A 26,970-nucleotide genomic window follows, 5' to 3' on the forward strand; every position below is an offset into this window, starting at 1 on the left:
AATGTTAGGAAATCCTAGAAGTGGACATTTTCTGATCTCTTATAGCACGGTATGATGTTACTCTGGCAGAGCATCTTAGAAAGGCTGTAGGGCTGTCACTTTTTATTCGAAGTTCGAATATTCGTTCGAAGGTGGGGTGAAAAGTTCGAATTCGAAGTGTAATTCTCCATTCGAACTGTAAAAATGCGCTATAAAGAAGAGAGCGGCGAGTGGCTTTTCCTCAATAAAGCGGCCCTCCTGGATCCCCGCTTCTCCCGGTTAGTCCACCTTTCCCCTGCACAGAAACATCTCGTGACTGAAAGCCTCTCACACGAGCTCATTGAAACGGAGACCGACACTGATCGCACACGACAGGGAGAAAAGTCCGCTGCTGCGCTGGGCGCGATGGGCAGCCTGTAGCGGCTGCAGCTGCAGCGGTAACGGAGAGCTGCGAGACTACTTGTAATTTTCTTTACAAGTACAAAAGAGCAGCATGCCGTGTTGGAGGTCGGCCTCACAGATTGTTCGTTTATATAGGCTGTGTGTGCCATGGACGACATGCGCTCCGCATATCGCGCTCCGAGCAGTTATTGTTAATGCGTAAAAGACAGCCGCACTTGTGTGTCGGAGCTTCCTCTTGTTGTGTTTACAAATGTGTTATCAAAGATGTGTTTTTATCCTGTGCTGTTATGAATTCAGTAGGTATACGTGATTTCCACAAGAACACGACAACAGTCGTTGTCGTGTTTCTTTTTTTTCTTTTTTTTTATAGTTCTATGGGGGGGGGGGGGGGGTCGAATGTATTCGAATGTATTCAAATTAATTATGGACATTCGAAATTCGTTCGAATTTCATTTTTGGAAAAAGTGACAGCCCTAAAAGGCTGCCTCTAAAAAAAACACCGGATATCTGTCCTGGTGCACTCAAAATGAATTTTTTGATTCAATATCAGAGTGTGTTTTAGGTCAAATTTGTGCCCAGATAAAAGAGGGGGGGGGGGGGGGGGGGGGCGCCTGTTATGCGTCTGCATACCCCCCAGAAAGTAGGCAGTTGCGCCTCTGGCAACGGCTCTGAAAGGAGAATGCTACATGTCAGACACCTCAGACCGTAGGCCATTCGGAGGATGAGATAGATGGGAATACTTTCATTTGTTCTTTATATTGTATTTTTGTACTTGGTTCCCAAATGGAAAGCTGGGAGATTTCCCCACTTCAAACACGGTAGTTCATCCCTTAAAATGGATCAAATGTGTTTTAAAATGGTATTGGCCAGGTGCTGTTCAATCTCCAGACACCCCGGTGGGCTGTGTGTTTGGGGGGAGCTGTGTGCTGCCTTGCCGCTTCCAGCCAAACAGTGATACGATCCTCCACTGGGTCAAGAGGAATGGGAAGAACGTTCAGGTCCACTCCTACTACGAGGACCAGGACCAACTGGGACACCAGGACCCTCTCTACAAGGGAAGGACCTCCCTGTTCCATGACCAGATCTCAGGGGGCAACGCATCCCTTAGTCTGGCCAGGGTGAACCTCCAGGACCAGGGCAGGTACCTGTGTTACACCAGCACTTCACAGAACGACTGGATGACCAGCGTCACCCTGACAGTGAGAGGTGAGCTCAATTTCTATTTGTATAGGATTCCATCCTATAAATAAATATAAACGCTGTATTGAGCAAACGTTAGCTCATTAGTTTTGTGTTTTAATGCGATACCATGTCGTTGCAGCTCCTGTTGCTAGAGTGGACATTGTGCTAGTGAACAACATTGTCACCTGTCAGTCTGGAGGAATCTACCCAAGACCACAGCTCACCTGGTCCGTCAGTCCTCGCCCGGCTACTGTCCTCCAGAACCCAACCGAGGTCCATGAAGATGACCGGGGACTCTATGACATCAGCGGCTCCTTAAGGACTGTTTACAATGACACAGAATCAACCTACAGCTGCTCAGTCCAAAATGAACACAGTGCAAAGAAAGCCATGATGAGGCCACTCCGTAAGTCTTTGAATATTAGAATGGCAACAGTCAGAAGTAAATTGTAGATTAGATAGTGCAATCCAATTTGTAATGGCCGCTAATTGGAAACATAGGAGAGTACTGCTTCGTACCTTGTTGTGAAAATATTTAAGTTTGCAACATCAAGTCCATTTCCGCATAAAAAATTTAGTTTGGGACCATTGATTTTTTTGTTTGGTCTGGGATTTGCGTTCTCCATTGGTCTGGAAAGGAAAAATGGTGAGATTGGTCTAATTTCTCCACAGATTTCGTAAAAATACCTTGTATATCTCTGACTGTCCGTCCACTTGTCTGTCTATCTTCATCAGCTCCAATGCAAAGTGCACCCAAGAGTGAGGTGTTACTCCCTTGTGACGCCTCGGGGCTCGATGACATCACCTGGACCTTCAACCACGACCAGACCATCCTCAGAAGACAAGCAGGACAAGAGGAGGTGGTGGAAACAGAGTGGCAGCAGCATGTAAGAGACCTGTCTGAATCAGGCAGCCTCCTGCTGTATGTGACCTCATCAGCCCAGAGTGAAGGGACGTACAGGTGTACTCTCAGGTACGCAGACGAAGAAGACGTAACCCACATTGAACTGAAGATACTGGAGGACCCTGTTGCAGGTAGGCCCTTCGTGAAAATATAATATATATAAATATAAAAGCAATCTGTGAGATGCTAAACCACCCGTGGTGCAAAAAAGCAACATTGTTTCAAGGGGGCAAGGGTGTCCACTGTCCATTGTCTTCTTTAATGAACTATGTTCACTGGGCCAGGAACTGATAAGCCACCTGAGACATTGGGTTTAAAACATTGTTATCCAGTTCATGTTTCATTTGAAGGTATTAGGATGTTATTTGTTTTTTTTCTCATAGAAAGATTAATCAATATTTTCTTTTTCTGTTTCAGAGGGTTCTCATCTCACACTTCCGATGTTACAAATACTTATTGTTTACATTACAATCTCCGCTCTCATCCTCTGGTTATGTATTCAAATGTTCAAGCAACCACGTAAAACTGGATTTTTTGCAACTGGATATCAATTCCATTTTGGTTTCATTTTTATTGTTTTTTTGTTATTTTGTTGTTGTAATGCACAACTTATTGCTTCTCTTATTTAGAGTAATTGGTTTTAGAACGTTGTGTGGTTATTTCTGGGTCATTTATGAGTGATTTCGGACTGTGTCGTTTTATAAATATGATTGGTATGAAGCTAATATTAAAGGTTGCATCAGCGATGTTGGGTGACGTCACTTTTGTTTGTATTTGAAGCGAGAACCCAAACAAACAGAGCTGTGTTTTGTGCGTCCAGTAAAAACTATCATGAACGCAGCGAAAAAAAACACACAACACACACCCCTTGTCGATGATTGGTTGGAATACTATTTATTTGGGTTTTGAGTGGTCGGTAGTACCATTTTTGTTTTGTATACGATCTCGGAGCATATGGTGTGATCCATCCAGATGCCACCAGCCTACCGAGTTGCACTTGTGACGTCCTTTCCGTGGGGTATTCCACGAACTGAGCTTTAACAAACACTGTGAGCGTTAACACTGTTAACGCTGAACTCTAGGTTGGTTGACCCTGTGCCGACTAACCCAGAGTTTTCGGTTCCACAGCAGCGGTTATGCATTAGTTCAATCAACTCGGGGTTGGTTAACACAGGGTTGTGCGCGTCCACGCCAAACCTAAAAAGTAACCCGGAGAACAAAAGCCTGGCAGCGGATCGCTGACCGCGTAAATGCGTTAGTTACACGTCAAAAGCATGATCCTTAATATTTGAGCCATGAATCTATAAATATCCCAGATAAGCATTCTTAACGTTCCTACCACATAACCCTTTTCTTCTTAAAAAAATATGTAGCCTACTTCGATGGCTCCCAAGCGGTCAGCTGATCAAGTAAAAATGAAGCATAAAAACATAGGCCTACAAACTGGTAAGCTTTTCCCACCATCGTATTGGTATACATTTAAATAAGCCATTTTCTTTAAGCCAATCGTGAAAAGGCAGACTGGATCTGCCCCTCAAATTGTCTTGACCCCGGTGGAGGAGCTGTTAATAAACATAAATTCAGGGTGTCCTGGCATGGGGGTACCTGGAGGTACCTCCTCAGAGAGTCAGGGGCCATGTGAGGGTACCCCACTGGTTGAATGTAGGTTTTTGTGTTTTCTTGTATTTTAGCTTTTGTTTGCCTTCAAAGTAACACATGCAAACCGTGTGTGTGCCACAGCACATATGTTCCAAATGTTGTTGTTTTTTGGTAATTGGGTAAACCTAAAAGTGACAATTCATCAACCAAACAGATCAAGATGGATTGGTGCTTGTAATGAAGCCGCCGGCTACGATCGAACATTCTCCAGTGGATGCAAGTCCGTTAGGACTATTTTATACTTTATGTTTTAAGCGCCTCTCGGCATAGTACTCAGCCAATATTGCTCTTTGTATGATAGGAGGCCGATAAAAATCTTGGATGGGTCATCTGAAAGGACTGAGATGTGCTCAGCATCTCCAACATTACAGATAAAACTAGGCTACCATTTGCAAAAAACGGAGGGCTACGCAAATAGTGAACTGAGGCCAGGTCCTCGATTGGTAGTGTTGGCTATGTAAGGCTGGAGAAGGCATCTAGAGAAATTCGGTGAGCTCAGCAGGTGCACCTAGGTGCAGACAAAAAACAAAAGGCGACAGAGCCTTCGCTGTGGCCGCTCCTAATATTTGGAACAGTCTCCCCCTGAGTCTGAGATCTGCCCAGTCTATAGACCAGTTCAAAACTTAACTAAAGACTCACTTTTTTACATTGGCTTTTAATACAGATTAAGATTTTATTTTATGTTATTCATTGTTGTTGCTAATATGCAATTTTAAGCCTTCTTGTTCTTTGTTTTGTTTTTTATATTGTATTTGTGTACAGCACTTTGGTCAACTACTGTTGTTTTAAAATGTGCTAGATAAATAAACTTGACTTGACTTATTAAAACTAAAGATTTGCGCGAGAATCTATATCTCTCCAGCAAAAAGTCATCGATATGCCAAGATGTCGAGCCGTGGTCTTATTAATCGCTCCTGGTGGATTGCACATATATTTGCGCTCCGATATCAGCAGGCCTCTCATCAAAAGGGCATGCCATTGTGAACACATGAAATCTGCGGTGAACGCGGGTTTAAATACCCAAAACCGGTAAGTTTGAAACAATGTTTCAAACTTAACCTGCGCAAAACCTGCTCCGACCAGGTTTGATTCAGAGCATATGTTTCTATAGTAACTAACATACCGTGTTCATTTTGGAACGGAAAACCTAGGGTTACCGCAAACCCTGGGTTAACTTACCCGGTTATGTGATAAAACCGGCTTTGTGGAATACCCCACTGGTCTCGAAGCACTTATAGCGTTCCCGTTTGTCTTTGTGATTGTGTCATGAAATTGCTGGACGTTGTTTATTGTCAGCTACATTAGCCTCTTCAGCAAACCAGCTCGAAAACAAACAACACAACTTTACATTGTATTGAACGCACAGCAAGGCCGTGCAATGCATAAATTGGTGACTGGAATAAAGTAGCAATGTAATACATTTTGTAAGAGCATTGAAAATCAACATTAAAATGACCAACGTGGTACAAATACAAAGAAAACTAGAACTGCAAGCAGTTATGCAGGGGTCCAAGAAGTGTGCATTTCGCCGGCACAACGCGACAAGAAATGTGCATTTCGCCGGCACAACGCGAAGCATGTGTACAAAACGCTACCCTGAACCTGTGGATACAAAGGATTTGACTGTGGTAGGAGTAGCGAGAAGTCAGTGTAGCGTTTTCGCGGCGAAATTTTGTAGAAGATATACAATTTCCTCGTTTATTGCGCCCCCTAATGGCGAAATTTTCCGAATTTTTTATCGAACGACATTAAGGTTAGCACCGACATGTGGGTAAAATTTAGCTAATATACCAATATTCCAAACGCTACCATTTCGTCGTCGAAGGTCGGATCAAAAAAGTGTTTGAATTTAATTTTTTGTGTGCGTCTGACGATGTCGTGTGCAAAGTTTGGTGTTGATTGGTCAAGAAATGTGGGAGGAGTAGGGAAAAGACAGTTTTGCGGTTTTCGCGATTTAGCGAAAAATATTCATAGACGCAAATGGGCGTGGCCTAGGCCAAAAGATGCAGCAGACTCCAGTGCATCTGTGTGTACAAGTTTTTGTACACACAGATGCACACATACAGCCTCCTGCTGTATGTGACCTCATCAGCCCAGAGTGAAGGGACGTACAGGTGTACTCTCAGGTACGCAGACGAAGAAGACGTAACCCACATTGAACTGAAGATACTGGAGGACCCTAATGAAGGTAGGCTCTTGGTGTAAATACAAAAGCAATCTGTGTGATGCTAAAACACCTGTGGTGGGAAAAAGCAACATTCTGTTTACAACACATGGGGGGGTAAGGCAAAGGTCTCCATTGTCTGCTTTACTGAACCATGTTAACTGGACCAGTAACTGAGGAGCCACCTTAGACAACGTGATTGAAACATGTTTAATGTGAAGGTATTAGGATGTGTATTGCAGTCATTGTTATAATGTGTTATTATTATTATTATTATTATTGAAAGAATAAGCAACACTCTTTTTCTGTTCAGAGGGATCTTCTAGCACAGTTGGGATCATTTTAGGAGTCGTGGATCCCGTTATCATTTTAATCATCGCCATCAACAGTTTATACATCATATAACCGATAAAGGTAAAACTACTACTTTCAGCATTCATTAATAACATGTTTACTACACATTTTAATTTTTATAGAATTTCTTGAGAAAGGTGGTGAGGTTACTTCTGGGTTATTTATGAGTGATGTGGGACTGTGTAGTTTTACAAATAGGATTATGAAGCTATTATTAATATAACTTTTTTGTTACTCCTAGGCCAAAGAAGGACGAGGAAGGAGCTCAAACCACCAAAGTACTGAACCCTCTCCTCAGGAAGTCGTTCCTCTGTCTGAGATAAAGGGTTCAACCTCCTGACCTTATTACCGCACCATCAGACACAGCAGGGTAAGACCGTGGTCGCAGGAGCCAGGATCCTTGTTTACGTTGTAATTTAGGGGTGTAACAGTAGAATGGGGGGGGGGGGGGGTGCTTTGTAGGAGGGACTGACCAGCTTCAGGAGTGAGGCTGAGGTGTGTAAAAGGTGAGTAGGTGTGGTCTGTAGGGGCTGATTCTGACCTCTGAGTCCTCTGCTGGGATTAGAGTCTGCCGCTATGTTGCCCGGTGTCTTCATCCGAGATGGACTGGGAGGATATTTTTATTCTGCAACAGAGAAAGACTTTGAAAAGGTCAAACAGACAATGTGATGGGTACAACCGAGGCAACCTCAGCACTACAACAACAACAACATGGACGACCTTGGTGACCCACCACAGAGCACACGTCCAAGAGCAAAGAAACATGTATCTGGATTAATGGGAATGAAACGTTTGAAAAGCGTTGACATTTGTCATCCTTATGATCCCACTATTTTCTTTTACTTTGACATTTATTAGAAGTCGTGAAACTTAAATTCATCTTTAAGGCAATGAATGGATGAGTTGTAAGATGCGTCCATTATCTTACTGTACCGTCAGTGGAATTGTCTTCTACACAGATTTAAAAGAAAACCATCTCCAACGGATTACACCAATTGTTATGTATTAATATTGATCATTTTATTTGTATTAGGCCTATAAAGTTGTAATCAGCCATTTTCAAAGACTTTTTGAAAAACGATGTACTGTATATTCTGGCAACCCGCCTTCTCCAGTGAACCGCCTCCTCCCCAAACCGGACACAACTTTACTGGGCAAAAAGGCCTGTTTAATCCAAAATCAAAAAAGTCTCATACTGAAAATAACACAACGAGAAACCTGGGAGGAATCGACGGTCCTATCCCACGAGAACCTGTCTCTCCTTGCCCGAGCCACATGGCTGAGAGAGCCCTGATTGAGTGGAGAAGCAGGCTATTCAAGCCCTGTTTCTCCACCTGTTCCTCAGGTGCTCTGCATTTAGTTAATTGGCCCCCGCTCCAACGCCCTCAATGGCGCCATCTGGGGGTAGACTGCTTCCAGGGGTGCTGGGCCGGATCCGGGTTGCCACACTCCTCCACCCTTTGATGAAGCTTCGGGGCCTCGTGTTGGAGCGGCGGTCCTGCCTGAAGCGGAGCTGCTCCTGCTGCTGGCGTCGCCCGCTGCGTCGTCTCCGGCTGTGTCGAGGCTGCTTTGGAGGCTGGCGTTCACTCAAAAAATGGTCCGTAGCTTGGTCGAGTCCTCGGTCGATTCTCCACCATATGTGGCGACCCGGCCCCAGGAATGTCTCTACCACTCAGGAAATCAACATTCGCGTTGTAGTAGCAGAGAATGGGCTGCGGGGCAGTATGTACATTGTTAAATACATGAATAGGCTTGAATTTAGTGGTAATATGGAGGTTTCATATTTTTACAAAATGGATTATGTGAACATTGCTGAATAACAATCATGTATATTAAATGTATTGCAGGAGTTTAGCTTGACACTAACCAAGTGAAAGGACAATTAAATGAACCGCACCAAACATGTGGAAGTCAATGTGGGATTTTAATATATGAAAACAAAAACACTTGACAGAAATGTATTACAATTTTATAAAGGAAAGCAGAGGAAAACATTTTCCAAATTAATCTTTTCGAAATGTCACCTCCATTCCGAAAGCAAGTGAAGAGGTTTGTGTAAAAGCAGTCCTCCCTGAACAGCTCTGTCCCTGACTCTAAACCCTGACTCTCAACCCTAACGCTAAACCCTCTGAGGGCAGGAAGACGCGCCTTCAGTGTAAAGGTTTGAACCACAGAGAAGGAAGAAAAGAGGAAGCAGTAGAGAGTAGTGAGGTTAGTGACAGACGTGAGGGAAAGGCGTGTGGAAGCACACGGTTATGTGTGGGGTCAAGAAGATCACTCCCACTGGAGGTCAGTGATCCATCAGCCTCAGACTGCTGAGCTCAGCAGGTCTTCTGGAGGACAAGGCTCAGATGAACTGAGGAGACGGGACCAGCAGGATGTCAGGATCAGGGCGGGTTTAGCTCAGGTGTGTCTACCCCCGACCAAACAGGATCAGGTGAGGTTCAGCTCAGGTGCGTCTGCCCGGACCAAACAAGGACATTGATTAGGTTCATTATTCAAAAGATGCAACATTATCTGAACCAAAGATAAGTCATTAAGGAGCAGGCAGGCTTTAGGGCGCCTTGCTCAAGGACACATCACTGTATTCTGAGGACTTGAATCCGGCACCATTGGTTTGAGAGTTGAAACCCCAACCCCCTACCTAGTCCACCATGTCCAGATAATGCAAACTTATGAGGAATCCTTGATGGTAGAGTGCTGGTGATCCTCAGGATTTTCCTTCCAGATGTACGGCTTCTCCATCAGTCCTCCAGATTCCTGGTCTGGTTAGAAACGCAATTTGTCTCTGATGTAAGGTAACAAACACGGTAGTACTTCGTCTCTAATGCAAGGAAACAAACACCGTAGTAGTTTGTCTCTAATGTAAGGTCACAAACACAGGAGTAGTTGGGCTCTAATGTAATGTAACAAACACAGGAGTAGTTGGGCTCTAATATCAGGTAACAAACACAGGAGTAGATGGGCTCTAATGCAAGGAAACAAACACAGGAGTAGTTTGTCTCTAATGTAAGGTCACAAACACAGGAGTAGTTGGGCTCTAATATCAGGTAACAAACACAGTAGTAGATGGGCTCTAATGCAAGGTAACAAACACCGTAGTAGTTTGTCTCTAATGTAAGGTCACAAACACAGGAGTAGTTGGGCTCTGATGGCGCGTAACAAAGTAGCAGCTGTAGTTTGTCTGGTAAACAACCACAATAGTATGCCGGAACTTGTACTGGACAAACTAATCCTGCGTTACAACAAGTCCACTGTTTATTTTAGGCAAACTTACGAGGATCCTGGTTGGTGGAGCGATGTCGTCCTCCAGAGTCTTGGCTCCTCCATCAGCTCTCCACAGCCAGAGTCGTGGTCTGGAACAAACGGAGCGAGTCTGGCCCCAAAGTCTGGTAACGAACATGTAGTTGGTCTTATTTTTAAGCCCTTTATTTCCAGTTTGTTTGGTTAATACAAACTTACAATCCTTGTTGGTAGAGTGATGTTCATCCTCCAGATTCACGGCTCCCCTACCAGCTCGCCTCCGCTCCAGGAACACGTTCTAGTAAGAAAACACAGCGGTAGTTGGTTAACGCATAACAGCTGTATTTTGCCCTTTGAGTCAACCATGTAACTAAAAACAAACTTACGAGGAATCCTTGTTGGTCGATTCCTAGTCGTCCTCCAGCGTCTCAGCTCCTCCAGCAGCTCTCCTCAGACAGAGTACTAGTCTGGAAAAAACAGCGGAAGTCTTGCTTCAACATGTGGTAAAACAGATGTAGTCGTCTGGTATATATGGTACAAACGCCGGTAGTTTGTGGTAGCAGTGAGTGTGATGATCACTTCCGAGTCAAGCTCCATCTACCCCATGACAGACGTCCTTCACCAGGCAGGTCCTTCACCAGGCAGGGCCTCCACAAGGCAGGGCCTTCAGCACGACTCCTCCAACAGCTCCTTCAGCACGGGTCCTCCATCAGCTCGGCTCCTCCATCAGCTCCTTCAGCACGGCTCCTCCAGACATGGATTCCTGGTCTGGTTACAAACCCAGTTCATCTCAGCAGTAAATCACCTGGGGACGCAACACACCCCACCTCCTGCATCTGAGGTTCACTTGTAAAATGGAATACAAATTTAAACACTTAAATTAGACAATGTCTGCAGATTGTCGCGTTCAGCAATTCATCCACTACGATCGTAGGAGCACTAGTAACATTAATGGCTCAAATGACTACTACATAACCCCCGTATGAATTAACTAAAATCACAGCTTGGCACAGATTTAAAGTCATAAGATGATCAAAACTAGACCTAAACTACCGTGGATTTTAGTGTTTCAGATGAGCTTGGTGATGGTTACCCTCTGGTCCGGTGCTGTGGGCCCCTGGTCTCCAGCCTCAGTCTCCGGTCCACCCTGGCACCACAAGCCTCTGGTCCCCAGCCTCTCAGCCTCGCCGTTCAGCTACAGCAGCAGGTTTATATCAGCATTTGCCCAACAATAAACTTAATTGACTCATCCGAAACAGTGTTGCACAATTAATTGAACTATTATTTTATAACTCAAGGCTAGAAAAGACTTGAGACCAGACATGAGCATCCCGTTTTCGGGAATGAAGACAGAGCTGTCCACAAGTTTAAAGAAGTGGTTTAGGCCATGCATTGAAACTGACCTGAGAAGACTACTCACACAGAGCACTGACCTGTTCTGGAGGACTTCTGACTGGAGGTGGAGGTCTGTCTCTTGGTGAGGAGGTGGAGGTCTGGCTCTGGGTGAGGAGGTGGAGGTCTGGCTCTGGGTGAGGAGGTGGAGGTCTTGCTCTGGGTGAGGAGGCAGACACCTTGGGACAAACTACATGTTACCTTTTGAACCTTGTACAGTTCTAGACTAGAGTATCTTCTATTGTAACATGTGGGAATGACTGCCATTATTTTAGCTTTGATATTATGAAGTTGGTAACTGAACCAAAGTCGTTGTTTAACGTCATTCCATTGGGTAGGGTTTAACTTCTGTGGCAATTAATGACAGCAGATATTTAGAACATACAAAAGTTGAAGTAACAAAGAACTCTAAGCAGTATCGATATTAAATCAAATATACTCAGCCATATTCAGGTGCTGGGTTCCGTTGAAGAAATGTCAAATTAGCTTCCACCTTGAAATGATTTTCAGCCTCCCCTGATGTCAAAAATGGGCCCGCAAGTAGAACGCAGTTTTGTACGCAGTGAGAGTCCCGTCACGTCATCGTGGTTAAAAGTACGGCGCAACCATCGGAATTTATCAACATATTGTACGACGTACGCATGAGTATGTATTTAATATCAGACTTAAGTTGTTTAAGATGGGGGCAACAATTCCCAATCGAAACCGACTGAAATAGAATAGGAAACGGCTCAAGGTTACGCAAATACAATCCAGAACGTTCCGCCAGATTCCCTCAGGGGACTCCAGTCCAACAAACTGCCAGGTGGTTTCTTATGGTTGTCAAGACTACAACGTTCTATGCTGACCATTGGGACTAAATCAAGTGACCGCACTCAGAACCTTCCACGGCGGGAAGCACAAACCGTCCGACAGGAATCCGAACATTCCGGCCGGAACCAACCAAAGAAAAAACAGAACCAGCGCCTCACCTTGAGCTGAACGGCGGAAGATCCTGAAGTCCAGCGATGGTCTTCATTAAAACACAGCCAACAGACTTACCTTGAGGGGATCCGTTTGTTGCTGTTGGTCATTCCTATTCAGTGTACCTTTACATTATTATGCACCCAGTGTGTACAAGTTATATCACTCAAAACCATACGAAGAACCAAACTACCATGTACGTCCCACAACAACTTTAAAACTAAAATCATTCAATACAAAACCGTGTATACATTTTACAATTATCCAGATTATTCCGGGTATAAACCATACAGAGCAAATCTAAACGTTGAGCAGAGAGCCGACCATAGCCCTGCAACGTCACCCTGACCGCCTCATCACCAACAGCAAATCATGGGCATCATCGTGGGCATCCGAGTGAAAGGACTGCCCATAGGAAAAAGAAGCCCAATTCCTGAACTATCCAACGATCTTCATGGTTTAAAGATTTACAGACTGGACATTCCATTGTGTTCTAATCACCTTAGTCTGCTCCCTCGTTACTTATAAAACTCTACATCTCCATCACTAGAGTGTTGCATCCTACTCATGGGGGTGTGGTCTGAGTGAGCAGAGATACATGCTGGGATACAGTGCTGTCTGAAGTCTTCAGTTCTATAGACACGCCCATCAGGAGAAACCAAGTGTTTAAGAAACTGTCGTGATATCAGTTACATGAGCTGGAATATCCTTCAAGATGGCACCAGGATTCTCAGAGGAGAACGGTCAAGAGAAAGATGTGTGGGTTCTTCCCCTCAGCCAGTGGAACACAACAACGGTCTTCATCAGAGTACCATGGAAACATTCTCCTCTTTATACCTTGAAGCCCCAGTGAAGGTTTCCACAGGGCTCTCCATCAATCCGGCCAGGTAGGAAGAGCCGACTATTACAGGTCTGAAGGTCATCTTGAAAATCCATTTAGGTCCCTTTCCAACGTCAGACTCTCCTTGTGTAATTCCTTTGAGTGTCAATCCTCCATTGATCCTGATTGGTGTAGTCCTAATTTGAAGTCACTGATCTGAACACGCCGCTTGCATCCTTTTACACTCGAGTTGGATACTCTCCTTCCTGCCCAGTGTGTTGGATATCGCTCTGGAGCGTCGCTCAGGGCTCTTCATGCCTACTGGAGGCCCTTGAGTAAACGTGTGGCCGTCCATCAGGTATGATTTAGTTGACCATTCCAATATCCCAAGCCAATCACACAGACCCCCGTATGAACATTATCACGGTCAAAGCAAGCCGGACACACACATAGAACCTAGGCCAGGCATGTAGAACCCTATGCCAGGTGTGAGTGGGAGACACAGTAGAACCCTCAAAAATCTTCCATCTCATGTCAAACCCAAACACACACACACACACACACACACACACACCACTGAGCCATAAAAGGCCAAACAATCATGCAGGGTAAAAACCTCATGCCAAATAACATTCCATCATCCCCCCCCTCCCCTCCCCAGGCCTCCTGCCAGGGCACCCATACCAGAACAACCAATTTCTCCAGAGATGTAAATTATGCACAACATTCTTCAGTGGCGTCCCACATTGGTGATGGATTATGCTTTGCGTCTCCAAAATATGTCCCAGGTTGATTCAACGTCTCTGAAGTCATGTCTTTGTAGTCAAGTGGTTTCCTGAATGAGGGGCCTTCACAGACGCAAACGGTTCAGCTTTAGTCAGCCTGAGGACAGGAAGGAGGTCATCTGTTCAGAAGACCACCCAGTGGAGGGGGGTGGCTCTTGAGGAGCAGGATCCATATGGGGATGGCCCCAAATAAGACCTTGGAAATGAAACCTTTCTGAGGAGTCCCGATGCCTGGAGGGGACTGTTGAATGTGTTCCATGGTTCTCTGTCAGACTGAAGTTGTGTTTTAGCCGTTGAGATGAGGAGCCCCCTCATCTCCCCCTGGTGTTTCTCCTTCTGAATCCCTGTCTCCATCTTTAAGAACATTCCAGTCCATGTAACTGACGTCACGACAGATTCTCAAAACTCTGTTTCCCCTGAGGGGGCGTGTCTACAGACCTGTCGACTTCAGACAGCTCTGTATCCCAGTATGCACCTCTGCTCACTCAGACCTCACCCTCATCCGTAAAGCAACACTCATGTGATGAAGATGCAGAGCTCAGGAGAGTAGAATGAAAGAAGACTGCAGATGTCAGAACCCAACCCGTTGCTCCAGCTTACAACAATAACTTGGAGCCTGTAACCATTTTAACAAATCATTAAAACCAACATAAACCAAACACCCAAGTAACCTATGAACCAATAAAACATCCTTACTACACAGATCAACCGTCAGGTAACAGGTTCACTCACCAGGAAGCCAAAATACATCAATGTGCCCAAGAGTAATGAGATATTAATGACTTACAGTTTGCAATTCATCTTCATGGTTAAGTTGGGATACTCACAGAACTGCAGTTAAATATCCATGATAGACCTTTGAAGGAAGGAACAGTTTACTCATGGTCCAAATTTCAAATGAGAGTTAAACCACCACAATCCCCCTTCACTCATTATCAGTGATTTATATTCAACATACAAGTCACGTCAGTTGTGCTTTGCAACACAATTCTACTCACATCAGGTTCAGATGAGATGCTCCTCTTTACCTCAAAAAGTCTAACCTGTGAAACAGGAAGAGATGTTAAATAAGTCACAACAAAACAGTACACACACACGTGGTTTCTGTGAACACAACAACATACGTTTGGGAGACGCTACACTGCCAAACAGTGGAAGACACCACTGTACTGTCCGGTTCCCTCTTAAGTGAAACACACCAGATGCAACCAATTAACTAATTAAGAAAACAACTTGGCAGGCGAGCTGCGGCAGCCAATTAGTAAAACTCAATGCAGGTTCCGTGCCCTGTGGTCTTTTTGGTAACAGTGAGAGGCTATTTCAGCTCTGCGTTTGATCTTAAATGACCTCCCTCATTTTAATTAAAGGGATGAGTCGGATTTAGATTCATGCTTCAAAACGAAAAAAGTCTTCTTTCAATTCACCTTACGACACACACACACTAACGTGAAGGTAATGTAAACTTCATACACCGGACTTTCAAACCCAAAGGATGGCAAGGCACACAGTTGCAAATAGGTTTTTAACAACATTCATTCCCCCAGTGTCAGATATGTGCCAAGTATACAGAGGAGGCCAACCCCCAAATATCTGAAAAAAGTCAAATAAAAAAACATCCAAAACCAATTCCTAAAACAAATAATTCAATCAAAATCAATTATTAAATATTCTCTATAATAAATCAAGCATATTCAAAATCAAAAACCGGTACTTCAAATAATGTCAATAAATCACATAATCCATTAGCAAAATAAATGCAAAATAAACTCAATCACTGAGTATATTTAACCATAATTTACAACATGATGGAATAATCACCTCAGTAGATATTTAGCATCTCGTGGAGAGCTGAGCACCCTGCTCAACACAGACAACCTCTTCTGGCAACAGCATACAGCAGACTGTCAGAAGGACAGCAGCTCAGCCATTTTATACCCCATGGCCCCTCCCACTAGACAGGCCCAATCAACAGGGGGATTATAATACTGTGGCATATTGCAGGTCAACCATGAATAAACTCATCAAATATACAGCATGCATGTTAAAGTTCATTTCAACTTTTAGATCAGTGATTTTCACTAGTGCATTTAGGCTTGTCGCTCATTAATGTCCAATGTCAATGTTCAGTGTCCTCCTTTGACACAAGGAAAAATGGTTTGGCCCAAATTGGGCCAATCAGTGGCAGCAGGTGTTTCCTGACACCATATTTAAAGCCCTCAGCCCCACCGCGACTCTTTTAGTCTGCAGTACGGAGCCATGGTGAGAGGGAGAGATTGTTTGTGAGTGTGTGTGGCTTGAATAAAGAGCTTGTATGTATATTGTATGCTTGAAGGTTTGCTGTTCATGCACTATCCATCAATGCGCGCTATTGACGGGCAGTTAAACAGACAGGGACAGTGGTCGAACTGTCACACACGCACACACCACAGATACACACATTCACACACAACATATAGATACAAACCATATGCACACACAAACGACAGATACAAACCATAGGTATACACCACAGAGATACACACACCATAGTTACACACCATATAGATACACACCAAATAGACACTCACCAAAGATGAACTTAATATAGATACAAACTATATAGCACGCACACACACACACACACACACACACACACACACACACACACACACACACACACACACACACACACACACACACACACACACACACACACACACACACACACACACACGTCACTAAATACTACTACTCCTTCTCCCCTCTAATCCTTTTCTCCTCTCCTTCCGTTTCTCTTCCACGCATATCGCATTTTTATTGCCTCTACTCAAGAGAATAGATTTGGGTGGAGATTTCTAGGATTCATAAACATCCGGGGCTTAGCCCAGAGTGAAAATGAAAATGCTGCGCGCCAAATTTATGTGTATGCTTTATTGTGCATGCAAACTTTTTCATAATGCGAAATACTTTTTCATATTACGAAATACACAGTTTATTATAGCTTTAAATAGCTACCTGACTGCTATGCTGCTTATCCCCAAATGTCTAAAGTTCCATTCAAGTTAGTTAAGCAAATGAATACAAGTGAGGCAGACACACACACCCACACACACACACACACACACACACACACACACACACACACACACACACACACACACACACACACACACACACACACACACACACACACACACACACACACACACACGTGCACAGATCTGACTGGGGATAGGATAGGTTAATACACTTGAGGTGGTAAACAGGTTGTTGTTTATTATCTTGCCAGAAGGACTATGTCTATCTAGACTAGGCTACTTATAAATGTTTATGAATATTTTTATTTTATCTTTTTAATTTTTTTCCCAAAGATCATATTCGGGGCTAATTAAATAACATCCGAGGCTTTAGCCCCAAATAAAACAGCATAGGGACGCCACTGCCTTAAGCTAACCTATTTATCCACGATAGCAGACACTTAAATAATAGTTATAATTGCATGCAACTTATTTATCTCAACGAAATTTCAAATAGTATACTAGATACATACAAATATATATAAAGGACAATATACGAAAATGAAATGGCTAAAGTTAATGCAAAATTATGATGTAGTCGAGTACAAACAGTCTACTCTCATTGCAGTCTCTGGAAGTTAATTCTGACTGATATACTGTTATCTTCCACAGCATGACATAACACATCTCAGGAAGTGGTGGCGCTCCACTGTGTTGGAGAATCTCCATACTGAAGGGTATAGTTCTTCTGAAGCAGATGTGCTGTGAATTACAATGTTAACACAACCGTAACAATGACCTACAACAACTATTTGTGTGTGTGGTGTGTGTGTGTGTGTGTGTGTGTGTGTGTGTGTGTGTGTGTGTGTGTGTGTGTGTGTGTGTGTGTGTGTGTGTGTGTGTGTGTGTGTGTGTGTAGTCATTGCAGACGGTTTGCTCATTTCATGGAGGAGGGCAGAGACATGGCAAGAGGAACTCTACCACCTATCTTCGGTATCCCGAGGAAGCGCTAAGTGTCCGAAATGGAGGAGACATAATATTTGTCTTTTCTTTGTTTCTTTATTTTTTTATTGGTTTGTTTGAAGAGAAGAGCAGAAAATAAAATTGATAATAATGGATACCAATTCCAAGAAAAACATTATTTGAAACGAAATGAAATCATATATTGATGGTTATTAAGCACACAATATACACTGCAAGAAAATAAAAATGCAGACGTTTTTTGTAAAGCAAACAATTTCTGTTCCCTCTTTCTTCATTTGTCACGTGAAGTTGTTCCCCATTTTGTTATACTTTTCCATCATTGCCAGTACGTATTTTTTTTTATTAGATCAATATTAATTTAAACAAAAATAAATAAATATAAAGAGAAAAGTCGACTCTCTCTAACTTTCAATTCAATCTAAGTATTACAAGAAACATTTTAATAACTCGTATTTTAAATGACCAAAGTCAATCAAACATCCGTGGTGTAAAATGCAACATTGTGTTTTTACACTTGGGGGAGTAAGGAAAGGGTGTCCGTTGTCTTCTTTACTAAACCATGTTCATTGGGCCAGTAACTGATAAGCCATCTTCAAAAAAATGTAGGTCATGTTTATTGTGAAGGAATTAGGATGTGTCTTGCTGTCATTGTTATTATTCTCATCCTTATTAGAGAAAGAATAATAAATATTTTCTCTTTCTGTTCCAGAGAGATTATCTTCTAGCCCACTTTGGAGCATTTGGATCACATTAGGAGTCCTAGGGGTTCTAATTATCATTTTAATCATCACCATATTACTTTTTTAAACCTCCTGACTGTATGACCGGTACCATCAGACACAGCAGGGTCAGACTGGGTCGTACGGGCCAGGATTCAACGTTCACATGTCATTTATGTTTCTTTATTAGGCCGGGCTATTTCCTCTATTATCTCTTTGTTAAATCATTAATCTTGTTGGGTTGGATTCTTCTCTTGTTTTTTCCTTCCTCATACTGTTTCACCTTTTACCGGAAGGTGTTCAGAAAGGTACCAAAGCAAGGTGGTGCACACCCACACCCACACCCACACACACTTTGTGTCTCCTTCGCGTTATTCTTGTTGGCCAGAAGGTGAACTACATCGAGGTGGATTCACTGCCCCCTAGTGGCTCCACATGCAACAAGTAACAACACATGGCTTTGATTAACAGACAGATGCGCATTATTTCAACACTACTTACAGTGAATACTGATATGAGATCAAGGAGCAGGTAAGGGATAGACAGTGTGACGGCCCTCTGACTGTAACCTGGGCAAGATCCTCTGCTCCTCCCTAGGTCTCTCCTCTCAGGTGGTTCCAGATGGGCGGAGCTGCCCAATCAACACCAATCAGAGGGTGGCAGATAAAAGGCTCACCAGTCTGCCCATGGATCTCTCCCTCTCCAGAATCATTATTTTTGGTTAAACTTTCTGTCTGTCAATAAATTATGGTTACTTTTCAGTTGAAACCTTGGTGTGTCTCCATATTTGTTATGGCCAAGAGCCGGGCCGTGACAAATTGGGGGCTCGTCCGTTTGGATCAGGTAGTGGTAAGTATTTTTTGTTGAACTCAAATCGATTGATTTCGGTTTTTGTTGGTTGTGTGGCTCCCAGGTGCCTTGATTGGTAGGGGCACACTTGATTACTTGGGTGTACCTCCTGTGACGTTCCTTTGTTGAAGGAAAGGAGGTGTCACTTGTTTTTCTTGTTGTTAAATGAATTGATTCGGGTGGCCAAGAGGCTATAGGAAAGTGCACCTCTGTGTGTCGTGGTAAGCCTTGATTGGCATTGGGGAGACACTCTGAGGTTTGTTAAGTTTAAATATTATTGATTAAATTAAACTTGGTCTTGGTTTTCTGCTCGGTGTCTGGACGAGAGAGGGGGAGCATTTGTTTTGTGCAACATTCAGGTAGTTTTCATTTATGCTTGATATGTAGCCTGGAGCAAGACGCAGTACTAGGACTCACCGTTGTGCAATTAAAATTGCGGGGCTTCCCTGTAAGGTTACGGCTTCATCCCTTTGAGTGTTGCTGAGCGCTACCAGTAGTGTTGTGGTGACCGCGGTTAGCAGCAGTTGTCTCGGGGGCACATCCATGTGCTTGGGGGGAGGCGCCAGCGTGCTGGTCTTCTTTCCCGATCCATGGGCTTCAGTGCGTAAGTAGGGTTGAGCTTAATAAGATTTTAGTGTAGGTAGTTAGAGGGAACGCACCGTCTACGAGGTGGTTAAGTGCCTCTAGTGAGCAGCGGAGAGTCTTGGTCTGCGCTCTTGGGTCCGTAGGCATTCTGCAGTCATGGCTGGCATAGAAACATTTTTTGATGCTCCATCTGAGGAGTTATTGGAACGATTTACAAAGTCTCAATTATTACAAATCGCTGAACATTATGGCGTTGCAATAACTGGAAAGAAAAAACAGGAGGTTAAGGAATGTCTCATAGCAAATCTGGAGAAAGATGACATTTTGCAAAGGTGTGCACAGGTTTTCTCTCCCAGTGTTGCAAAGGGGCTGCCTCCACTTGTGTCGATAGTCCCTCCCTGGGTTAACATTTGACCAACAAAAAGAGCTGATGTTGATACAATTGGAACATGAAAGAATGAAAATAGATAAGGAATTGGCACTCGAAAAAATTAAAATGGAAAAGCAACTAGGTGAAATGGAGTTGCAACGACGAAAGCTGGATTTGGTTAGTGCGGGTAAACTCTCTGGTGATTCCGTGTTTGATGGTCATGGTTCACTTGAGTCTGGTGGTGCGTCCTCGCGTCCTTTTGATATTATTCGTAACCTGGGCCTTTTGCCCAAATTTAATGAAAGAGACCCGGACACATTTTTTTCTTTGTTCGAGCGTATTGCGGATACACGGGGTTGGCCTGTCACTGAGCGAACGTTGATGTTGCAGTGTGCTTTCACAGGAAAGGCTCAGGAGGCATACGCAGCACTGAGTAACACTGATAGCCAAAGTTATACCAAAGTTAAGGCTGCTGTGCTGAAGGTATACGAGTCGGTGCCAGAGGCATACCGTCAGCACTTCAGAAATTGGAGAAGAGGGAAGACGCAGTCACATTTAGAATTTGCACGTGACTTGGTGTTGCACTTTAATCGCTGGTGCACTGCCTCAGAGGTTGACAACTTTGAAAGTTTGTGCGACCTGATATTGCTTGAGCAGTTTAAGACTGCAGTTCCACAACAGATTGCTACTTACGTCGGTGAAAAGGAAGTTAAAACAGTTGCTGAAGCTGCTGCGCTAGCAGACGACTACACCTTGACGCACAAGGGTACGTTTGGAGAGCCTCGCCCTTATGTTGCTGACTCTGGGTTCAGGAGAAATATCCCTTTGTTTGATATGCAGCCTGCTGCTGGTCTAGGTAGAGTCGTCGGGTCAGTATACAGGAGTGATCATAGTGCACGGGAGGTTGACAAAGTTTGTAACTATTGTCGTAAAAAGGGACATTGGAAGTCTGAGTGTTATGCACTCAGGCCAAGAAGTGGATCGAGTGGTGCCCAGAACGGTTCGGAACCGCAAGGGGCCGGTCTGGCTGCCCCTGTGGTGAAACGGGTCGGTTATGTCACCCCAGAATCTGAACCATCACCCAAAACTCAGCCCTCCCCAGGTTTTGATTCTTATCTGCCATTCGTAACGGAAGGGTTTGTGTCTCTGTTGGAAGGTGACAACAAGGTTCCTGTGAAAATTTTGCGTGATACTGGTGCATTTGACACGTTCATTGTAGCGTCAGTTCTGCCGTTTTCGGAAAACTCTGATACTGGTGACTTCATTCCAGTCCTTGGAATGGGCATGAACGTTTTGAATGTTCCCCTACACAAGATAAGGCTCTTTTCTGATTTGTTCCAGGGTGAAGCGCAGGTGGGAGTTCGGCCAGCGTTGCCAATTGAAGGAGTCACAATGATATTGGGTAATGGTTTGGTTGGTGCGCGTGTTTGGGCTGATGTGCCATCCGTTGTGGTAGCGTCAGTACCGCTGGTTAAAAGCAGGCCTGATGATAGCGAAAGGGAGTTTCCCGAGGTGTTCACTGCTTGTGCAGTCACCCGTGCGATGCGCCGTGCAAACGATGTTAAAAAAGTGGATGATGACCCAGAAACTGTCAGGTTATCCTTGTCTGATTTTCCTTTGGCTGTCTCTCACGGTGACCTGGTGAGAGAGCAGCAGGTGGACCCTTCTCTGAAGCCTCTGTTTGAGAGGGCTCTCCCTGCTGCTGGTGCGAGGGACAGTGCACAGGCATACTTCGTTCATGATGAGGTTCTTGTGAGAAAGTGGGTGCCACATGGTCCTGATTTTGTTGGAGATCCTATTTTCCAGATTGTCGTGCCTTCCAAATTTCATAGTGTGGTTTTGCAAGTGTCACATGACGAGTGTGGACACATGGGTGTCCGTAAAACATATGATCGCATTTTGCGTTATTTTTTTTGGCCTCGTCTAAAGAGGGATGTGGCTTTGTATATTAAAACTTGCCATACGTGTCAGTTGACCGGAAAACCGAATCAGAGCATAAAGCCTGTTCCTCTCTGCCCAATTATGGCAATTGGTCAACCGTTTGAGCATCTCATTGTTGACTGTGTTGGTCCCCTACCGCGTTCGCGTTCGGGTGCAATCTATCTGTTGACAGTGATGTGTCAGAGCACTAGGTATCCGGCAGCATACCCATTACGTACCATCACAACTAAGTCGGTAGTGCGTGCCCTGACTCAGTTCATCTCCATATTTGGAATCCCCAAAGTCATTCAATCAGACCAAGGTTCTAACTTTTCCTCTCATCTGTTTGCACAGGTTTTGAAACAACTCCGGGTGAAACATAACAAGGCGTCAGCCTACCACGCGCAGAGTCAAGGAGCTCTTGAGAGGTTCCACGCCACGTTGAAGTCTTTACTCCGTGCGTACTGTACTCAGTTAGACGGAGACTGGGAAGAGGGGTTACCGTGGTTGATGCTGGGGGCTAGGGAGGTAAGTCAGGAAAGTACAGGCTTTAGCCCAAATGATCTGGTGTTTGGACACACAGTGCGTGGCCCTTTGGCAGTCTTGCAGGACGATTGGAAGAATTCTGAGCCACCTAAAAACTTGCTGCATTATGTAAATGGATTCAGGAATAGACTATATGCTGCTGGAGAGCTAGCAAAAGAGAAACTTGCAGGCGCCCAACATAAAATGAAGCGTCTTTATGACCGTCGATCCGAGCAACGCACGTTTTCCCCGGGTGATCAAGTTCTCGCTCTGCTGCCTTTGGTCGGTTCCCCCTTTCAGGCTAAATTTACTGGTCCACATACAGTTGTAAAGAAAATTTCAGACCAAAACTATTTGATTGCCACGCCTTTGCGTAGGAAACCTAACCAACTCTGTCATATTAACCTACTGAAGACTTATTACGATCGTGTGTCCTCTCCAGTATGCCCCCGTCCGGCGTGTTTGGCTAATACAGTCCTTGTGGACTCCATCCCTCATGCGGTGGCAGAGCTTGAGGAGGATGGGTTGTTCACTCCTGACCAATCCCTGTTAAATGGTAGGTTGAAAAATTCGGAATCACTTGTTAACCTTGACAGCTCGTTGCGCCATTTGGGGGAGGTTGAACGCACTCAGCTTATAACCCTCATCCATAATTATCCATCTCTTTTTGGTGATACTCCTTCACGTACAACTTTAATCGAACATGATATTGATGTAGGTGATGCAAGGCCCATTCGTCAACGTTTTTATAGGGTGAATCCTGAAAAACGTAAGCAGATGGATTCGGAAATAAAATATATGCTTGAAAATAACATTGCAGTTCCGTCATCGTCCAGCTGGGCGTCTCCATGTTTGACGGTTCCAAAACCTGATAATACGCCAAGATTTTGCACAGACCTGCGCAAGGTTAATAACGTGACAAAGCCAGATTCATACCCACTTCCACGTATGGATGATTGCATAGATCAAGTTTCCTCTGCAACGTTTATTTCAAAATTTGATTTGTTGAAAGGATATTGGCAGGTGCCATTGTCTGAGAGGGCTCGAGAAATATCAGCTTTCATAACTCCTTCCGGCCTTTATTCCTACACGGTGATGCCGTTTGGTTTGAGAAATGCTCCAGCCACGTTTCAGCGTTTAATGAACATGGTTGTTCGTGACCTGGAGGGCTGTGCAGTGTATTTAGATGATGTTGTCATCTACTCTGACAACTGGGAAACTCACTTGCAGCGTATCGATGCTTTATTCGGCCGATTGGCTGATGCGTGCCTCACAGTCAATCTAGCGAAATGCGAGTTTGCAAAGGCGTCGGTGACCTACCTCGGACGACTGGTCGGACATGGTACAGTGTCGCTGTTGCGTGCCAAAGTAGAGGCTATAGACATGTACCAAAGACCCACAACCAAAAAAGAGCTGCAGCGATTTTTGGGCCTTGTGGGTTATTACCGCAGTTTCTGTAGGAATTTTTCCACTGTCGTTACCCCTCTCACTAATTTGTTGAGGTGATGCTAAATACTTTTGGAGTGATGTCTGTCAGCAGGCTTTTGAAAATGTGAAGTCCCTTCTCTGTGCTGCTCCGGTGTTGGCAGCTCCTCATATGGATGAGCTTTTTAAGCTCCAGGTAGACGCTAGTCAGGTGGGCGCAGGGGCTGTCCTCCTCCAGGCCGATGAGCTTGGCATAGACAAACCAGTTAGTTTATTTTCAAAGAAATTTAATACGCACCAGCTGAACTACTCTGTCATTGAAAAGGAGGCTCTCGCCTTGGTCTGGGCTTTAGTTCATTTTGAGGTGTACATTATGTCTGGCCTTTCTCCTCTGATTGTGTATACAGATCATAACCCCTTGACTTTCCTTAATTCGCTAAAGTGTCCGAATCAAAGACTTGTGCGCTGGTCTTTATTTTTGCAGGGATATACTTTGGACATAAGTCACATTAGAGGGAAGGACAATGTAGTGGCAGATGCGTTGTCCCGAGCACCCTGCTAAAATAGCCTAATGTTGAAAGTGCTGTACATGCTATCTTCCTCCTTTCTTACTCTCCACTAAAATCGCTCGCAGGATCCTGCTGCTGAGGTTGGAGGAGTGGCTGGGTGCAGACGCGTAGGAACTGGGCAACAGTTTTTATTTTTATTTTATTTAGTCAATCCATTTTTTATTAGATATATTAAACGTTGCTATGATTAGTAGAGTTCCATTGGAACCCTTTTTCTATGGGGGGGGGTGTGACGGCCCTCTGACTGTAACCTGGGCAAGATCCTCTGCTCCTCCCTAGGTCTCTCCTCTCAGGTGGTTCCAGATGGGCGGAGCTGCCCAATCAACACCAATCAGAGATAAAAGGCTCACCAGTCTGCCCATGGATCTCTCCCTCTCCAGACCCATTATTTTTGGTTAAACTTTCTGTCTGTCAATAAATTATGGTTACTTTTCAGTTGAAACCTTGGTGTGTCTCCATATTTGTTATGGCCAAGAGCCGGGCCGTGACAACAGTGAGCACTGATATATGTGATTAAGGAGCAGGTAGGGGATAGACAGTGAGTACTGATATATGTGATTAAGGAGCAGGTAGGGGATAGACAGTGAATACTGATGTGATTAAGGAGCAGGTAGGGGATAGAGAGTGAAAACGGACATATGCGACTACATTAACAAATACAAATCATAAACAGGTGCACATATCTTTAATAACTTGACGCAGAGATGAGCAACGTTTGCTACAGTCCACTGGGTAGGCTCGTAGACTGATCTATCCAGCACACATCTAGGTGGACACGCCCACCTGTGATGTCATAAGGGGCCGATTTCCAAAACGGCTTGTAACGGCTAATCACACCACACCTGGCGGCATGTCATGGGACCTTTAAATCTCTGCGTTGTCCTCGCCCCAGGATCACCAACCCCGTAGCTGCCTGCCATCCACCCCGTGTACTCCTCTGCCTGCCCAGCTGCCTGGAATCCACCCTTGCCGGTCCATCTCCTGTAGTTGTTCCCTGCCTCCTGCAGGTCGTCCTGTCCACCAACATGGCAGAGACCAGCATCACCCTCAACGACGCGGTGTACGTCATCGACTCCTGCAAGTAAGAAACCCGGTCATGATGTTTCTGAATGTGTCTTTGTATTGACGGTGTATATACTTTTGGTTTTGACCCAGTGTCTGAAAACAGGCCACCTAAATAAGGTGGCCTGTGTTCTATTATGTGCCTTTGGTTGCACCATGTACAGCACTTTGGCCAATGAAAACTGTTTTTAAATGTGCCTTATAAATGGATTTTACTTACTTACTTACTGTGGGGATTGTTGATGTTTCCTTGGGGTTGGTCCACCAGAAGTGGACGCTGTGGACAGCAACGACGAGCTGCCCTCTCTGGGACGCCCCGTGGCCCACCGTGGAGCCCCGCCTGGGCGAGATGATGGTCATGGGAGGCCTCTTCAAGGGAGTGTCCTGCTCCCACCATAACCGCTCGTTTACATATCATAGAGGAGGGAGGAGGGGAAGAGGATGAGGGGGAGAAGGAGGTGAAGAAGGAGGAGGAGGCGGTGGAGGTGGTGGTGGAGGAGGAAGAGGGGGAGGAGGGAGGGGATGATGATCATGGGAGGCCTCTTCAAGTGAGCGTCCTGCTCCCCACCACCAGCGCTCATTCCCGTCTATTCTGTATCTATGTTTGAACACTGCGTCCAGAAGCCAAACCCATTTGAGTTACTAGTGCTTGTATTGAAGTTACTCGTCGCTTTTCCAACAGTTACCTGTTACTATTTTAACTAGTGACTTTATATTGTTGATCCTTGCTTCGTTAGATGAGTACTAGGCCCTGTCCCATTCCTCTCCCCTTAACGAGAACACTTCCCTCCACAGTAAAGAGTGAAGTGATAGTGAAGATCGTTCCCTATGAAATGTGACACCACTATAATTAATATTATGCAGATTAGCATAGTGAACGTGCTCCCCTACGTCACGCGCAGCACCGACGTGTCTACACTACAGGAAGGAGCCTACTACTATTTTCATTCACGTTTGAAAATGTCACCCTTGTGTCGAAAATAAGACAACCTACACATTCAGATCGTACAGTTAAATCCAGTAAAAAATAAATAACGGAAAAATAATTTAACATAATGTATAACTGTTTGAGAAACATGGAAAAATAGCCGCTTGCTGAGTTCTCAACGTGTCCTGGGT

General features: G+C 44.5%; 2 protein-coding genes across 15 annotated transcripts in view; one reads left to right on the forward strand and one right to left on the reverse strand.

Moving 5' to 3' along the window:
* The window catches only part of LOC132452644 (V-set domain-containing T-cell activation inhibitor 1-like), a 39,955-nt gene extending 14,547 nt beyond the window's left edge, over window positions 1–25,408 (forward strand). Inside the window, exons 1-7 of one of the 2 annotated variants that reach the window (XR_009524442.1) lie at window positions 6,190–6,314; window positions 6,604–6,704; window positions 6,886–10,728; window positions 10,953–11,094; window positions 17,516–17,580; window positions 17,763–19,077; window positions 25,314–25,408. Coding sequence is in view for 1 of the 2 variants with exons in the window: in XM_060045370.1 (XP_059901353.1) it covers window positions 1,703–1,969; window positions 2,299–2,598; window positions 6,604–6,695 (659 nt within the window). In the remaining variant the exon portion in view is untranslated. Of the gene's footprint in view, window positions 1–1,702; window positions 1,970–2,298; window positions 2,599–6,189; window positions 6,315–6,603; window positions 6,705–6,885; window positions 10,729–10,952; window positions 11,095–17,515; window positions 17,581–17,762; window positions 19,078–25,313 lie in introns of those variants that run through there. The other variant, XM_060045370.1, reaches the window with a different exon arrangement.
* Window positions 1–26,970, reverse strand: part of LOC132452628 (NACHT, LRR and PYD domains-containing protein 12-like) — a 102,773-nt gene that overhangs the window by 55,906 nt on the left and 19,897 nt on the right. The window contains exons 1-9 of one of the 13 annotated variants that reach the window (XR_009524436.1): window positions 15,666–16,368; window positions 11,321–14,703; window positions 10,981–11,082; window positions 10,489–10,733; window positions 10,274–10,354; window positions 10,107–10,185; window positions 9,922–10,000; window positions 9,289–9,409; window positions 8,552–9,103 (exon numbers count right to left, since the gene is read on the reverse strand). The exons of the other annotated variants lie outside the window; for them this stretch is intronic. The gene's annotated coding sequence lies outside the window, so the exon portion shown is untranslated. Of the gene's footprint in view, window positions 1–8,551; window positions 9,104–9,288; window positions 9,410–9,921; window positions 10,001–10,106; window positions 10,186–10,273; window positions 10,355–10,488; window positions 10,734–10,980; window positions 11,083–11,320; window positions 14,704–15,665; window positions 16,369–26,970 lie in introns of those variants that run through there. 13 annotated transcript variants of the gene reach the window in all.

Source organism: Gadus macrocephalus, chromosome 23, assembly GCF_031168955.1.
Source record: "Gadus macrocephalus chromosome 23, ASM3116895v1".
Taxonomy (NCBI): domain Eukaryota; kingdom Metazoa; phylum Chordata; class Actinopteri; order Gadiformes; family Gadidae; genus Gadus; species Gadus macrocephalus.